The 18,228-nt window shown below is 39.3% G+C and overlaps 2 protein-coding genes across 2 annotated transcripts; both read right to left on the bottom strand.

Annotated features, from left to right (window-relative positions):
• Nucleotides 1-3,504: 3,504 nt before the first annotated feature.
• LOC586437 (pygopus homolog 2) lies at nt 3,505-6,487 on the bottom strand. The gene is made up of 3 exons (XM_786220.5): nt 6,281-6,487; nt 4,881-4,987; nt 3,505-4,556 (listed from the first exon to the last, which is right to left on the bottom strand). The coding sequence occupies exons 1-3, from the start codon at nt 6,315-6,317 to the stop codon at nt 4,026-4,028; spliced, it is 675 nt and encodes a 224-aa protein (XP_791313.1). The 5' UTR covers nt 6,318-6,487; the 3' UTR covers nt 3,505-4,025.
• A 1,968-nt stretch (nt 6,488-8,455) lies between these two features.
• LOC105444646 lies at nt 8,456-15,395 on the bottom strand. Its single transcript, XM_011679149.2, has 6 exons — nt 15,034-15,395; nt 14,346-14,521; nt 12,121-12,208; nt 11,492-11,752; nt 10,136-10,221; nt 8,456-9,187 (listed from the first exon to the last, which is right to left on the bottom strand). Exons 1-6 carry the CDS (start codon nt 15,146-15,148, stop codon nt 9,083-9,085), a joined length of 831 nt encoding a protein of 276 aa, XP_011677451.2. The 5' UTR covers nt 15,149-15,395; the 3' UTR covers nt 8,456-9,082.
• Nucleotides 15,396-18,228: the final 2,833 nt, after the last annotated feature.

The following is an 18,228-nucleotide window of genomic DNA, read 5'->3' as shown; positions in this document are numbered from 1 at the left end:
CCTTTGACCTTAACTTAGTGACCTGAAATTCTACTCACATGATTGGGGAGACTTGATAACCCTATAGTCCAAGTTTCATTGACTAAGAACTTATACTTTCAAAATTATATCAAAAATTCAAAAACTTAACCTTAGGTTAAGTTTTCGATGATGATGCTACAACATAGTCCAAGTCTGTTGACCTGAAATGACCTTTGACCTTGACTTTGTGATCTGAAATTCTACTCACATGATTGGGGATACTTGATTACCCTATAGTCAAAGTTTAATTGACTAAGAACTTATACTTTAAAAATTATACCAAAAATTCAAAAACTTAACCTTAGGTTAAGTTTTTGATGTTGACGCCGTCGCCGTCGCCGTCGCCGTCGCCGCCGCCGTCACCGGAAAAGCGGCGCCTATGTCTCGCTTTTTGCTACGCAGGCGAGACAAAAACCAAATAATCAAACATAAAAACACAATAACTTTGGGTAATCTTAATTGTCAAATTTATCTTTCTAAAACCTCATAAGAATTTCAATACTCTGTACAATATACAAAGATAAGTTAAACATGATCGAGAAATTTGCATTTGAATGTCCTTTTCAAAGTTGTCTTTTCCATGATCATAAATACATGTACAATCTAAAAAAAAAAATGAAATGAAAAGGAGGGGAGTGTTATACAGTTCAGTTGGCAAATGTAAAAAGTCAAAACAGTATTTAATATATGCTTGACACTATAACAAGATATTATCATACAATATGTATCTTGTCAACAGAAATAAAAATAAATAATGCGTTGTGGTTATAAGTTTGTATAAAAGGTCTCTAAAATTATTTACATGTCGGTTGAGGAGTCCACTAATTTACTGGAAAATGAATACAAAAACTGTTCCATAGTTTATCACAATAACGTACAGGCATTAATCTTAAAACCAATGCCATTACCATTTAGCAAAAGCCATAAAATTACCATGTTGAGTGGGAATATAAAACATCAAAATAACTACACCAAACATTACTTTTTACTACCTTGGATAAATTGAATTACACTACACGATTCCTAATAGATTTAAACCAAACATTAGTTTACTAGAAAACAATTGGTCCGAAAAAAGTATCATAAAGGTATAATGTGTAATTTAAACCCAATTCCTATTTTTCTGATACCAATACTTGCTTTAACACATTAACATCACTGAATAAGTGAAATAGAACATTTATCAATTATATTTGTGTATCAAAATATAAAAAAACCTTGTTCATACATGTATGTGACACAGTGAACCACTTTAAAGGACAACCAAGGCAAAATACGAACCCCTTTCACATGTAAATAAAGAGCAAATTTTGGGTGAAGGAAAAAGTAGTTGTGCGTGAACTCCCAAGGCATGTACATGTACTTGCTTCCATAAGATGTGAAAAAACATGAAGCGAACTAAGCTCATAAATGTCGTTCTATTTTGCCACAGTGGGTTTTTCCTTTAAGATGGTTCATACTGGTTCAAGATCTTAACTTGGTACGTACTACGTAATGTTCATGATGTGTTCCTTTGCAAAAGAGTGCACTCTAAAATGTACAAACAAAATCAAAATACCGGTAGATGCTTGAAATAGAAGCCTTTTTTCTGTTTTACTGCCAGATAATGTCAAAAAATGACAATTACAGGATTAAATGTATGAATTCTAACAACAATCTTAACATGTACATGTACGTGACAAATGTAAATTTTATTTTTTGGAACAAATACTTACTGTAATATGACTGTGCTTTCTCTACTGTTATACATTAACATTCACATGACTTGTGCACAATAAATCATCTATACAGGTGGGAAGACATTTTAAATTTGGCATTTGTATTTCAAATATTTCTTTTCTATAATTTCCACTAAACAAGACAAAGAGAAGGGTTTTTCAAATAATTTCAAGAAAATATTACTTTGTAATAACAATTACATTATTCAAATTATTTCAGATCATTAGTACAACACTGACCTAATCTTTTTTTCCTCTTCTAACACATTACATGCAGAAACTGGAATATTCTTTATTAGTTATTACATGTACATGAATAATTTTGATTTTACAGTCTATAACAAATATTCAAAGGGTATCATCATGCCAGACCTAATGATTAAAATCTGTATTGTGAAAAAGTGTGTCCAATCTAAATCAATCCATGTGTCATACATGTACATCTACCAGTATTCTCAATTAGCATATAACATACCACAGAATACAATCTAAAACCATTTGGCAAAAGATATAATTTAGTCAAGGTAATTATTTTTACTGCTTGACAGAAGAGGTTATAAAATACATTACAAAACAATTAATGGACCTTCCAGGAAAGCAGAAACTGTGCTCAAAATGTCAAAGATCTTTGCATATTTTCTATTTAAAATGTTTGAAAAGGGCCATTTCAAATTTATAAATGTTCATGAAGCCAAGGCCCTCACTAACATGACCAAATGATCATCAGACTAAATTTTTGGTCTCAAGAGCGAAAGACCCCCTTGAGTAACTTCTCTGTGAATTAGTGCATGGAGTATCTAATACATCACTTTGCAATTTGCAGGCAACATTATTTCCGTACAGTGTGCAAGATTCATCAAATACGTTGATGACATGTATACAATGCATGTATTGTCCATAGTGGTGTGTATGTGTGTGTTAGACTTATATTTGTTAGTAGTTTGCAAGAATTTTGAGATGCAGCATTATTGAATTGGTAATACTTCAGAACCTTCATTGTAATTTTTTTCTAAAGGGAAACAAAATGTTCAGATATCAATGCGACTCCTTGTTGAAACTGTTAAAACATCACAGAGATGCATCTTTCACAAGCAAATCAACATTTTGATAATTTGCCACTTTTAGGAACGAAAGGAAAGAACCAGAGCCAAATGGACCTTGACTCATAGGCTTTAAAACACACTTAACCCTTACTGTACTGGGCTATTTTGAGCACCCACTGACTGGGGGGGGGGGGGCCTGGGAGGCCCCCCCTATGATCTCGGCCGTCGATTGTCCGATGAACACGAAAATTTGCATGTTTGTAGATATTTACGTAAGGAACAAGATGGTATAATTAGTTTTTTCCGAATATGCAAATTTTTGTCGTTAGCCTAATTAATTATGCAAAATGCGCTAATTTTATGCATTTTACCGAAAACGTGTCAAACTCCACTTTTTGAATGTTGAAACTCATTATCCATATGAAACTTCTTTTCTCACACAAAAAAGTTATTTTAATGTAATTAATAATGATAATTTATGCAAATTTTGATGCGATTTTCATTTTTTTTATTTTTTATTGATGACATGCGCATACTAATTGTTATGTAACGCCTTACAGGTATATCCGATTTCGACGAAAATGGTATCAAAATGTGCGTAAGACTTGAGGGAAAAAAGTCATGAAACGACAATTCAAAATTCCAAGCGGTTGCGGCGCAATCTCTGAAAATGTCGAGGGGGGGGCCTCCCAGGCCCCCCCCCCAGTACAGTAAGGGTTAATGCCCTTCTGGCTCTCAACAGATGTTATTAGTTAATAGAAGTGTATCAAATGTAATATGGTAGAGCAAACTTGCTCATCACCTAGACACAGAAAATAAATATCAGTAAAAAAACATTCTATAAAAAAAGAATTTATGACATGTACCAGATTACGCGACAGGAACGTTGGTGACCTTACTAATACTAGTTGTAACATATTCAAACAAGTAGAACCATAATCATTACATTTTACATTGTGTTCACCAATAATGCCGATTGCACAGGAGGCATCCTTTGCCAGAGGTATGACTGCTACTGGCACAATCTTTGATGCACCGTGCGAAGATGACATCATCTAAAAAATGACTGCAAAATGAACGATGCCCCACTGCAGTAAATTGCTTGATAGCGCAGATAATAATGAAATCAAAATGACCCCTCTTGTGCAACAGGCATTAAAGGATCTGTGCGTTCTGGGATCAACAATGCCTCCGGTGATAATCCAATATATACAAAACATAATCAAATAAAAGAAGAGACGAGCTACGAGATCGGTTGCGTCTTGAGCCTTACCAGAGGTATCTTCTTCTCTCGTACGCATCGATCGCAAACCCATTCGGCCGCATGTTCCGAGTTGAGCAACGTGTAGGCTGTCGTTGTCATACCTGTACAGATGCGGTGGAACCACGTGTGGCAGCTACTGACGCAGATGACCGCGTCTTCTGAATCTTGGACCTGCTGATGGCAGATCCCACAAGGGAAAAGAGTCTGAGGATTACTGTACATCATAGGAGGCATAGGGCCGTTGGAGTTGTGACTGTTGGCCATGTTGTTGGGGTACGGCCCTCCACCCGGTGGTATGCCATGTTGGTGATGAAATGAGTTGCCGTAAGGCCCAAACTGATTGTTCATGGCCGCCGTGCGGCCGAGACGGCGTGTTAGTAAGTTGAGACCCCGAGCGGTTGCTGTCGCCCCGCTGGGGTCGTCCTCAAATGGGTTGGAGGCTATGATGTTGTCACCACTAGGGGTAGGTGGGGGAGCCAGATTGCCTCCAGCAGAACCACTCCCGGGCCCCTGGAAAAAAAAGGAAGTTAAACAATACTATTAATGTGCATTAACATTAATAAAAAATGCTGCTATCAGTTATTGACCTACATTATACACATCCATCAGACCATGAAATGTTAATTTGTACTGCACATCTTTAATATCATCAGGTTAAGGAACGGACCACATTGTCCAGTCGGAACACAGAAGCCAAAGGAGGATAAAATGCCCATCTCTCTACTTTTCTCATTTTTGCTCATGTTTTCCTTATTTTTGCCCTCCGACCCTTGCTAAACCATCTTGGCAGCAACAGAAACAGGAACAGAATAGCAAATTCAAAATAAAGGTTACCTTTAAGCCGGGAGGTTTCTTGCGTTTCTTCGTCGGACTTGGTGGCTGGCTTGTAGACGACCCCTTACTGCTGTCAGTGTTCTCGCGCTCACTGTCTGTTGATGCAGCTAATTTTGTATGGACAGATAGAATATAAAAAACAGCATGGATTATTATCAAATAAAATTGTAAAGCATTGGAATATTGAAACATATTAAATGGCACCTTGTAAAATCTCAAAATTATGAATCCAGCGCACCATTTCCACTCCTTCTGTATTCTGTTTAGTAGCGGGCATAGAGACATGCAATTATGCCTGTGTCGTGTTAATATTTAGTAAAATCTACAGTGAAACTAAAATAAAAATGTTGCCTATAGATCTAATTGGGTGAAATTAGAAAATCAATAAATGTTACAGAAGTATTGTGACCAAATTGTTTATGTCAGAACAGGGCGAGGGCGCACAATTGGATAAAGGTCTGAATAGAACGTCTATAGACAATCTGGGCATGAGAGTTTTAATAAATAATGAGAATCCACTGAAGGCAAAATGACTGCATAATATGTTAATAAATAAAAAGAAGTTAGAGACAGTTAACTTCAGTATGTAACAAAGTAACAGTCATTACATCTACAAGTTTTAAGTTAAAATGTTACAAGTTAAAAAGTTACATTGTCAAGTTAAAACAAATAATAAAAGTTAAATTGTTACGATGACAGTAATATTTAATGACAATGTCAATGTGATCTGCAGGCTGCAGAGATCATTTGACAGTCGAAAGACGAAGGATTATGAAGAGTTATATCATCTACGTCCTCCCTTGCGTCAAATAGATTATTTTTTAGATGTTTTAAATGGCCTAGATCTACCAACTGGAATTAACATGTACTAGCTTTGAGGTTAATTCCCCTTTCATAGCAATACGAGTAGAGACTATAAAGAAGAGTCCACTACTACTGCACAAGCATTGCCATTGCATTACGAACTACTTTAGTCTTTGGCAAACAGCGAAGGTGATTTGCAAATGCAATGCATGCAAGGTTCGTTGAGTGCAAGAATGATAACAAACGCGAATGCATATGCGCGCATTACTTTTTAGGTTTTGTTTACATCAGTCATCACTCTTCATGTAGATGTATATTGGAATTGGTGCCAATTAAGGCTAGGTGATATCAATATCATAATTCATATAACTTCATGCAGCGGCCAGGCCAATCCTAAACACAGTCACATCACTGATCACATCACACTGCACTCAGCTCAGCTCTCTGCATCCAGCCCCAGCCGCTAGGGCTGCGAGAGCGGACGCATAGCGATACACTACGGGCCGTGCCGCGCAACAGGCCGCAGTAAATGCAATGCACCATTGAACTTGCAAGGTATTTTTCAAAGTACTTTTTCTCATAGTAGAGGTACTTACTGCGGAGTCTTTTAGTAGTCTTTTTTTCTCTTGGCATTAGGCAGCTAGTTGCAGGAATGATGCTGGGCAGATTAGGTACTTTAAGCTCATAGTCTACACGTTTTCAATCATAATTTGACGTTATCCGGTACCTGAAATGAGCGCGTCGTCTCCGATTGTTGATGCAAATTTATACGTACGATATGCATGCAAAAATAAATGGAAATGCTTAAACACGAAACGTATGAGAAAAACTGTAGCGTGTACCGTATTTCATCCTAGATGGCGCTAGAGCAAAGTCATTAAAAAAATTATCGAGATCGAGATAGGGGTAGAACGCGACAATAATCATGATAATAATTATTGCTTCCCTAACTTTATTGCATTAACCCAAACCTAACCTAAAACCTAGTTGTAACCTGTCCCAAACACTAGCCAACTACTGAGCTACAACAACAGTTATAGAAATGAGAAGAAAGAGATTCAAGTCGCTTTTCAGTAGGCAGAAATAGGATTCATTTAAAAGGGGTGAAAGACAAGGTGAGAGGCTCTTGTTTGTGCCTAGAAGATCGAAAATGATAACTAAATTAATTAATAAAATTAACATATTGAGCCTTCGAAATCTCCTGCATGGAAAAGATAATCATACAAAAATTCCTCGAAATTAGCAAAATGGGGCACATGCGTCAAAGAGAGAGAGAGAGAGAGAGAGAGAGAGAGAGAGAGAAAGAGAAAGAGAGACACCCACATGCCCCCCTACACACAAACAATAATGTATGTATACTGCAGTGGGCCTATACTTGAAATCACTTTAACCTTTTAAAAATCGGTCTCTTCTGCCCCCCCCCCCTCCCCCCCCCCCTTCCCACGTATCACAGCTTAGAAAAAATAATGCCCCATTTTCCATTCGGCACTCACTGGGCGACGGATTGTGGGTAAGGGGGGGGGGGGGGGAGGTACTATGGTCCTCTGTCCGCCCTTTTTGTTTTTTATTTCTCTCTCTCTCTCTCTCTCTTTCTTTCTCTCTCCCTCTCTCTCTCTCTCTCTCCCTCTCTCTCTCCCTCTCTCTATCTCTCTCTCTATGTCTCTCTCTGTCTCTCTCTCTCCCTCTCTCTCTCTCTCTCTCGTTCTCTCTCTCCCTCTCTCTCTCTCTCTCTCTTTTTCTGCCTCTCTCTCTCTCTCTCTCTCTCTCTCTCTCTCTCTCTCTCTCTCTAGCTCTTCCGACTTTTAAACAGGTTTCTATACATTATGTTTTATTCATCATTATATTGGCCTTATTTTTTTTAATGATCTAGGCTACGCACTTGTAGATATGGAATCAAAAAATCTTTTATTTGCATTCCGTTATTTCAAGTACCATTTGTAATGATTAGCTAAATAAATTTAAAAAGAAAGAAAATGCATTACATGTAGAGCGTATAGATGTACAATAGTAAAACATTGAAGGAAAACCATAAAATGATTTTAATCTAGTATTTAAATCATAGTACACATTAAATCTATATATAGATCAATGTACACAAAATGAGTATCAATATCAATCTAGAATATAACGATATAAAACATTTTGAGGTGCGGGTTATATTTAACAATCATGGCTTTTCTCTTTTTGCAGACCTCTCCGCTAGCGATATATATGTTTGATGTATTTGTTCATGCCAAGGGGGGGGGGGGGTATAATTTGTGTGACTTTTGTGTTGCTTATAGCGCAACATTAGCAACATTAGCTCCAGTATTATTTTGTGTGGGGATTATTTGTACAGTTTTTCCCACCTTTCTAATTTTTCCATATAGTGGCGCACAATCGAATGTCTTTAAAGCCCGTCTGAACTAGTTTGGCCAGGAGGGATTAGACCATCCAGCGAGGTCACTGACAGGTGGCTATCTCATCAACTCAGCTCTCAATATTCATAAGAAAAGAGGATCATGGGGGACCAACGGGCACCGCTTAGAAATTGTTTTCTATAAAGAGGATCAAGTAGCTACAAGTATACAGAGGGTTTTATAACAATGTATGCATTAGCATTGTTAGGAAATTACTGAAGGCAATAGTGGATGATACATGCAGTGTGCCCAGGGAGGGGCACCGTCCAGAATAGTTGACATTTTAAACAAATAGGCATATCCGCAAATCAAATTTCTCTGGAATATTCTAATTTCTACAATTCTTACAAGGAAATGTTCTTTTTTTTAGGGGGGGGGTCGGTGGATGTCACACATCTCAAATTAAATGTGTGTAAAAGTATTAAAGCAAATACGTGCCGCGGGGGGGGGGTCACGTACCCCCCTTTGATCACTAGGAAAAGTTAATGATCTGCAACAGAGGAAAATATAGAGTTCATAACTAAATAACTGCACTGAGTGCCAAATAAGATATAAAAAATTGATAAGAATGGGTCTTTCCCATACTATGTACAAAATGATTATTTGGTAATTTTTATAATGGGTTTTATACCGATTCACCCGATGTTAAAGAAATCGCGTTCTTGAAATAAACAAGAAACTGCTAATAAAAAATGACACCAATCAAGTCGACCCTTCTTCTTTTGAATTACCTAAACAGGGTCACAATTTACAAAAATGATGTCAGTATTCTTAAAACATGAATAATGTTGTATCATTCTGATTAGAAAGCGTCAATACTGACTATGACCTACACAACTACTTTTATAATGGTAAATAAATCCATACAGATAATTCATTGGATGTATTTCCTAATACACATGTATAAGTTGAAAGATAAAACATATTAAATTGATGAAAGTGTTTCTACTCGATCGTAAGTTCTCTTTCTCCCCCTTCATCTTGAGGCATTAAGCGATCTTAGGGTTCGTGGGCAAACATGGCGGCTGCATAGTGAGCCAGTCGGAAATGTTCGGAAGAGATCGGAGCGCGAGGAGATCGTCTCTTGCGCTTGCCACCAGCAAGCTGTGGAAAGGAAAAAAAAACATTATTCATTTCTATTTCATTTTCATGTATTTAACATATTACGAATAACGTATCAGTACACTCCCAGGCCAATCACCCCGGAAAACTATCCCCAAGGACAATTACTCCCCGGAAAATTACCGCCACCCCTGAAAATAACCCACTAGGACACCCCCCCCCCCCCGGACAACCGAGAACAGCCACCCCGAGGATAAATACCCCTACCCCCCCCCCCGAAAATTACCCCCTGTAAAGGGGAAGTCCACTCTGATAATAAGTTGGTTTTAATCAAAAGTATTTTTCGGGGGGGGGGTAAGTGTCATAGTAAGTAATTTTCCGGGGGTATTTGTTCTCGGGGGGGGGGGGGCGTAATATCCGTAATATTCAGGGGTGGGGGGTAATTGTCCCGCTGGTAATTGGCAGGGGCTGATTGCCCAGGGGGTAATTGTCCTAGAACCTATAAATGAAATAACATTAAATTAAAATCAAGAATAAAACTTAACAATCAAAAACTGGATGTATCCTCAGGGGCGTATCCAGAATGCGTGCCCCCCTCCCTTGTTCATATTGCAATGGACCACCAACGCCAAGCTGCCCTAATATTAGTACTAGACGACCCCATCACCCCTAGGAGGATACCCCTGTCATATCAAAAACGTTTCACTCTCTCTCTTTTCTGTTCTCCCCTCTTGTAATGCTTGCCTTGACCAGGGCTGATTTTAGATGAGGATCAAAAGAATATTGATACAATGGGGGCGTTCCCGCATTCTCACGGCCCATCTTCGTCACATCAATGGGAAATGTTATTGTTTTCATTTTACCATTGAATATCATTATACCAATGCAACAAAATTACAAAATTAAAACCATGATATCGGAGGGCAAAAAATACCAATGGAGAGCACTCTGCCCCCCCCCCCCCCAACAAAATAAACAATACAAAATTACCTGACGACAGTTTTCAGGAACTTGAAACCATGCTTCATCGACCTCGTCCTGGTAGTCTACGAAGTCAGAACTGAACATGGATGAAACTGTCATGGAAAATGAATGTATGGTAAAATGAGTTAAGAGGGATACACAGAGGTTCAATGAAAAATCAGTAAATTTTACACAAATTTGGTTTAATAATAATGTATTACCCTATATTTTCTTCGGTTTCAGAGGCGTAGTGTGCACCCTGGCATCGGGGAAGGGACATGTATGAGAAGGGAGAGCAATTATTATCGCTCTTGTTTATGTTATCTTCACCTTAAAGAGAAGGTTCATAGATTTTGAACTTGACTGAATTATTGCAATCGTAAGAATATCACATCTCTTTAGCTTGTAAATCCGAGCGAAAATTATAAAAGTTGATTAAAATTGACGAAAAATCAACCCACTCAAGACCCCGAGAAAAAAAAAATCGTAGTGCAGGCTGATTTTTCAGTGACGTCAAGGTATGAACAAAGGGCCTGGGCCGCTCAGCTGATCTGATTGTCGACGGACGCAACCCATCTTTCTTTGTTTGTGTTCATCAAACTAAGGCCAAAAAAAAAAGATTGTTTGGTTGTCCTTGATTGCTATTCTGGAGTAGGGGCGGGCGGGCGGATTTTTAATTTTATTTTTATTATTATTTTTAATTCATTTTTTGTGTGTCTTTTTTTTATTTCTCTTTTTTTTTTCTTTTTTTTTCCCCCATTTAAAAAAAATGTTATAATAATTTTTTTTCCACAACAAGAAAATCATTGGGATTGTCAAGCATTTAAACAAAGTCTATAAACACTTTAATATGTTAAAAGACTAAGTTTAATATCAAGACCAACACAGAAAGTATTTTGGGCTTTGAAATAAAGCACCTTTTAAATCTCCATTGTACTACTTATAGCTACTTGCGCCCGCTATGTAGCAAACAATGCCTAATCGGTGACCATTGGTCCCCCATTATCCTTTTTATCTTATATTAACTGAAAGCTGATTTGATGAGATAACCACCTGTCCAGTGACCTTGCAGGGTGTTCTAATGCCTCCTGTAAACTAGTACATATGGGCGTTTAAATGAGTTTAAGAATGCTCAGAACCTGATTTGAATGAACGGCATTTTGACATAGAAAAATAAAAATGGCAAGTTTAATAAATAACTAATTGCGAAAAGACCAAACTGGCAACGGGAGGCATTTTGATCCTTGCATATGCATAAAATGGTATGTTTGGCATTTAAGATTGCTCCCCCCCCCCCCCAAAAAAAAAAATAGAATAAATAAATAAATAAATAAATACGAGCGGGCGGTGACAACCAAAAGTTTTTTTTTGGGGGGGCCTTACCAGTACTCGACGTGTCCGATGTCACAGACGGAACATTTACCGTTCCAATCATCTCTTCTTTGACTTGAAGATAAGTCCCAGGATCGTCCGGGTTCGCAACATAGGTCGACCATAGATGTCCGGTCAGACCACCAATACCACCGGTGTTACCGTGGCTGTCGTCGGCCATCTCGAGGTTCATGCTAAAGGTTTCAAAGCGGAGAGCTTTGTCCGATGATTTGAACCCGCCGATGAACGACGAACCTTGGTGTTTCATTTTATCTATAGGCAAAGGAAAATCAGAGAGAGTCAATGTCGACGGGTTCAGGAAGCTACCCCCCCCCCCCGCACACACACACACACACACACACACACACACACCAACGAGTAGCAGATACCCACCCCTCCATCCCCATTCCCCAGATATTCCTAATTATCTCCCCCTTCTAAGTAGATTTAGAGGAGTCGTGTTTCCGGTGAAAATTATGTCTGAGATAATATTGCTCCGTATAGGAAAGCTGGTGGGATTATCAAAATGATTATTATTCGGCAGGGGGTTGAAGTCTTTTCGGAACAACTCTCTTTTACTGACAAGCCTTGTTCAACCACTGATGAAAATACTAATGAATGAAATTATTTATTAAACTAACCACTCAAACATCTTGTCAGATGCGAAGAAACGGCGTCTGGGATGGTCGTGTGCTTGCAAACTCCATTTCTTATCTCGTATCGTGCATTCTGTTGAAGAAAGAAATTAGATCATTCTAAATGTAGTATTTTCCTCGTCGTATCCTTCTTCATTTTTTCAATTTCACTTATTACTTATTATTTGCCATCTGATACAATTCACTACCACTCCTATGCTATTTATTAAAAAGCGGTCATCTTAATGAATATGTACACCACACTCCAGGCGCGGATCCACGGGGGGGGGGGTGACGGGCCCTGGCCTCTCCCCCCTGGCAAAAAACGTTAAAAAACGCAAATGTTACCTCATTTAAACAAAAAATGAAAGGCCCTAAAGGCCCATTTTCATTTTTTGATTAATAAAGGTATAATTTACTTTTTTTACGTGGTTTTTGTCAGGGGGGTCGGGCCTGCCCGAGGGTCCTAGAAAACAGAAAGTAATCATTTGACATTATGCAAACTTTTATTTAACTCATCAAATTGCAAACAATTTTTTCCACGTGTATCATCTAGTACCAAATAACCAAGCGAAACTCGCCGTCAGATGCAAATACGGGTTAGCTTAGCTTAAATGATTTATGACATATTGTCAGATGTCTATTGTGATGATTGTATTCTCTACTTATTTCTTCTTTGTATTTTACTTTAATTTAAATTATGTATTCTAATGGGGGGGGGGGGGTAGTAAGCACTAATTAATTTTTTTTTGGAACTCGAAAATTTAAAAAATCGCACCCCCCCCCCCCCCTCTTGAGCGCCAGGGTGGGGGCCATCTCCTAAAAAAGGTAAAATTAACGTGTTTGTACACGTTTTTTTTTCCCAAGGGGGCCGGGCCGCCCCCCCCCCCCTGGATCCGCCACTGCACCATTGTCATCTGCGCGAAATTAACTGCAAGCCTGAAACGCATTGTTATGTAACGCAGAGTAAATTCATCATTTTGGGTGATAACTTCGCGAACGAAAACAAGGCATTGACGAAAGTCGTCAATGCAACAACATCTTCTTTTCATCCTCACTTCTGTGTTCCAACACACTTCTCAAAGTTTTCTCACCGAGTTAACATGTTAATTTGAAAACGCCATCTCTTCACTTCTCAATTACTGACCTCCTTCATCTCACTTGGAGAACCTTCATACATCTAAATATATCTCTGCATTCTACTCGGAGAACAATCCAAAATCTCGCTTGTGCTAGCCAAGTAGTTTCGTGATAATATCTGGGGTGATTTTGTGAAATACAAGTTCGGAATTGTGCAATATTTGGAACCGTATCCGCACACCCATACCCCCTGGTCAACCACTGCCCCCCCCCCCAATAATCCCCCTAGGATACCCACCCTCTAGGTCAGTTACCCCCTAGGACAACTACCCCTGGACAACTACCCCCCCCCCCCCCAGCCAACTACCCCTAGGGAAACCACCCTCTAGGACAACTACCCCCGGACAACTACCCCCGGACAACTATACCCCCAGACAACTACCCCTAGGATAGTTGACCGGGGGAAGTTGTCGTAGAGGGTGGTTGTCGTAGGGGGTAGTTGTCTAAGGGTATAGTTGTCCGGGGGTAGTTATCCGGGGGAGTTGTCCTAGAGGGTGGTTTTCCTATTGTCTGGAGGTAGTTGTTCGGGGGTAGTTGTCCTGGAGGGGTCATACACGTGGTCATAAAATGACCACGTCGTGGTCATTTTTAACCACGTTTTGGTAGTCAACTATGCACCTTTAAAAACGACCACGATCGACGTGGTCATTTTTTGACCACGTATTTTTAAGAGTGTAGGGGGTAGTTGTATGGGGGTAGTTGTCCTACTGGGGTGGTTATCTTAAGGGAGGTTATCCGGGGGTGGTTGTCCTAGATCCATATGGAACATTATTTTGGAGGATTCATGCCTGCACCCATAAAGTCACCGGTTAGTGGTGATTGGTTTTTATTAGTCATGCTTGATCCAACCAGTCAATTAAAACCTTGCTTACAATGGAATAAAACAAAAGTATGCTGTATGATTAGTTAAGTAAAGTACAATCAGATGAAAAATTTGGTCACACATGGTTCATCTTTATTGCCTTGCCATACAAAATAAAAGTTACCTGAGGAAGAAATATGAGCAGACATGGGAAACCTTCATAAACAACAAAATGATACTTAAATATAAAGGGGAAAAAGAAAGAAAAAAGTCTTCTCCAAACACCTACTGTAGGTTGGTCGATGATCAACTCATACGCGACGGTCCGAATTACACGGGCATTTGCATTAACGGTTGTTAGTGTGTAGTTGAAGTAGAATCTCTGATTAAGATAGTCCTGGACAGAGAAGATACGATGCCTCCCTCCAAGAGCGATCCCATCTTTTAGGGTCGCTTCGATACCAACTGATAGGATGAGAGCAATTCGAAATTTATATTTTCAACAACAACAAAATGGGTAATGTCATTGTACCGATGCGTATGATGGTTATTCTCATCCAACATGTCCGAAGAAAAGTAAAATACCTAAATAGAAGAAACGAATTGATCGTGTCCGCCCCATCCAATCGTGATCGGTATTTGAAAGAATTCAACATTGAATAACTTGAGGTAATCGCTATCTTATACAAAATTGAGTTTATCTAGACACATTGGCCCGAATTCACATTGGAGGTCTGTCGACAAACCTCCTTTGTGAATTCAGGCCATTAAGAAATATTATAGGTTTGTCATATCAAATATACAAATTAATTGTTTAAGTCAATGTATATCAAGCTAAACGTAAGGAAAGTATGTCTATGTAATAAGCATGTGAGAAAGTTATTAGAATCAGCATAATTTGTATTCTTTGCAATCAAAATGCAATTAATATAAGAAGAAAATACGATTGTATGACGAAAAAAATGTATTTAGCTAACCTTGTGTGACCGTGAATTTGTACGGGGAGCAATAATCCTTTGGGTCTGTCGAATGTGCTGCACTACTGCCAGCAATTAAGAGCGCGAGGAAAACCAATGTTAACAAATCGGACATTTTGAAACCTTTCAGCTCAGATCCGCAGATAGACAGGGTAAAATGATGGCGGCGAGACGATTATTTATAGGATCTTCCTCAAACAGTCTATGTTCAACACATTCACGACGCCGAGAATGCAATTAATTAATTCCAAAAAGAATAAATATTTTATTTGGATGACATCTGTGATGATTGATCTTGTCCTAGATGTTCAATGTTTGCTCCCGTCCTGTTTATATAATAATAACTGATGAGATTTTACAGAGGTAAGTCTCATAACACCCAGACACGGATCATTGCTTTGAATGAGCAAATACAGGCATGGTTTGAATACACAAGGTCGGTATGCGTGGGCTCTATCAAAATTAATTTCAAAAGGAAAAACGTAAATTTGCTTTCATTCATTTATATTACTCTGGAATTAGTATCATATACAGGGGCGTACGCAGGGGGGTGTTTTGGGGGTTCAAACCCCCCCCCCCTTTGGTATTTTAATGTATGTAAACCCCCCTAAAAAAACCTAAAACCCCCCCACCCCCTTTGGCTTTTTTTTTTTTTTTTTTTTTATTAAAAAAAAAAAAAAAATTATACCCACGGCTAACCTAAATAAGGTGACCTTACCCCCCCCCCCATACGTAAAAAAATGTCAAATTTTGAAATTTTGAGACCAAAAAAAAAAAAAGTGTCCGCTTACCGCCCCCCCCCCCCCCCCCCCCCCCCCCCCCCACTGAGCGACTTTTCTGCCGGCTGAGTCGTTGCGATTTTTTTTGGCCTCCAAAAAAAAAAAAAAAAAGTGTCCGCTTACCCCCCCCCCCCCCCCCCCCCCCCCCCCCCCCCCCCCCCACTGAGCGACTTTTCGGCCGGCGCGATTTTCAAATTTTCGGGAGCAAAATATTTTAAACCCCCCCCCCCCTTGAAAAAATCCTGCGTACGCCCCTGATCATATAGATATCTGTTCATGTCCCTTACACACTGTGACGAGATACGAGCTATACAAATAGGCCCCATATCAAGGGATATTATGGACACGTTTGAATAAACAAGGTCAGTTATGACTCTCAACTACAATAGGGAATCGTTCTTTTAATTGCTTTCGACCTTTTATTCATATCTTTCAGAAGTTGAAGGTTGGGCCCACGGGGTTAGTCCTATTCTAACATTTTGTTATGTTCTTTTCTTCAGAATCTCTGATGAAATTTTACAGAACTATTCTTTTATATCAGCTGGATACGAATAATTTAGGAACAAATTCAGTCAGTGGCGCCACGAGTAGGGCAGTGCAGTGGCGGATCCAGGGGGGGGGGGCCGGCCCCCCCCCCTTAAGAAAAAAAAATCATATAAAAAGAAGTGATTTTTACCTTTTGGGGGTGCAAATTGTTTTAAAAATGTGCTCACTACCCCCCCCCCCCTCCCCCTCCCCCTCCCCCCTCCCCCCTCCCCCTCCCCCCTCCCCCCCCCCCCCCCCCCCACTCAGCGACTTTTCGGCCGGCGCGATTTTCAAACTTTCGGGAGCAAAAATAAAATAAATTGGGCCCCCTCCCCTGAGAAATCCTGGGGCAGGGGCACTTGAGCAATTGAGGGAAGGGGGGGGGTGGAGGAATAGTTCGTTTTTGGAAAACGAAATGCGAATTTACAAGCCTATATATTGACAGGGAGTTGGAGGCTCCAGGTGTCTTCTTGTCTCGCCCTTTCCGCCCCACTTCCCTTCCTTTTTCTATCTTTTCTCCGATGTATTCTTATTTTTTTATTTTTTCACCACTCGATGGCGGGGAGGGATTTCTCCCATTTCTACGCCGCCGTAAATACAAAGGACAAGATTTGAAAAGGTCGGGTGAACTTCTGTATATACCTAACTTTGCTCTTACATGCAAAAAAAATATTGGAATATATTAGAAAAAGTTTAATTCAATTGATATAAAAGTTCGTATCAGGTCGTGCTGAATATAAATATATCAGGGGCGGATCTAGCTTTTTGCCGCGGGGGGGGGGGGGGGGGGTTGACTTTTAAAAAAATCCAAAAATCGCGCCGTTTTACTGTTTTACTTTTTTCTTCTTTTTCACTTGGCCGCGGGGGGGGGGGGGGGGGTTAAACCACCGAACCCCCCCCCCCTAGATCCGCCCCTGTATTTATACATGAACGTGCGTAATGCGTTTGGTTTGGTTTTGCCTTATAGTCCCCGATCTGCATGGCCTGTCTCCGTCAATACTAAATGATATTTTTAATTGAAATCTAAATAAATATTTTATTCTAAATTTTATCATTAAGTTAGGTATTTGCATTTATTTCATGAATTTTTTACCGTTATAAAATGGGAGGAAAGTTTTTACTACTGCTCACTTCGGGAAGCTACTCACATATTTACCCATGGATTATTGATGCACTCTGTCAATACACATCTGATTTCTGGTACTGTGTGCTTTTATTCATGCATATACAGCCAGAGGTCGGACACCCCCCCCCCCCCCCCCGACTCAGTGTTATTTAGGGTACGCGTATGCTTTACGGGCTGGATTTTTGTGTACTTAGGTGCGTGAAAAGTACCCCTTTACCGGACATTTTGGGAACACGCATTCTGTCCCCGACCCCGGAGTCGGGGGGGGGGGGGGGGGGGTCAGACATGTTTTCGCCAGTATTCATAGCAAACTCTGGATGAATTATATAACTCATAAATTGCAATGTTTATCGACAAATTGTATTTATCATCTTATGTCAATTAATAGCTATCATTGTATTTGTATACTATTTTGCATATCAGTGTATTTTATTTTACCAATTTCAATGTATTGTTTTTTCATGTAATTCTTAATCTTTTGTAAATTCAATTTGTTTGACTGCTATTTCGAATGATTGTATGCTTTTTAATCAATATAGGCCTAGGCCGTAAAAACCCCTTTTTAAATCAAATCAAATATTGTCCAAATTTGTTTATTACAAATGCCCTTTGTCAATTAAGGCACTACTCTCTTTCTACTTCAAAGAAACTAACTGTGTAGCATTATGTTTTATGGACCTCTGCCTTGTGCAGCTGAGTCTGAAATATAGTTCTGAATTGAATTGAATTAACTATTCCTATAGGTCTGTATTTTAGGAATTTCAT

This window comes from Strongylocentrotus purpuratus, unplaced genomic scaffold (genome assembly GCF_000002235.5).
Source record: "Strongylocentrotus purpuratus isolate Spur 01 unplaced genomic scaffold, Spur_5.0 spur5_scaffold_9, whole genome shotgun sequence".
NCBI classification, from domain to species: domain Eukaryota; kingdom Metazoa; phylum Echinodermata; class Echinoidea; order Camarodonta; family Strongylocentrotidae; genus Strongylocentrotus; species Strongylocentrotus purpuratus.
Note: the sequence above shows the minus strand (reverse complement) of the source record. Positions and strands in the feature narration are given on the sequence as shown.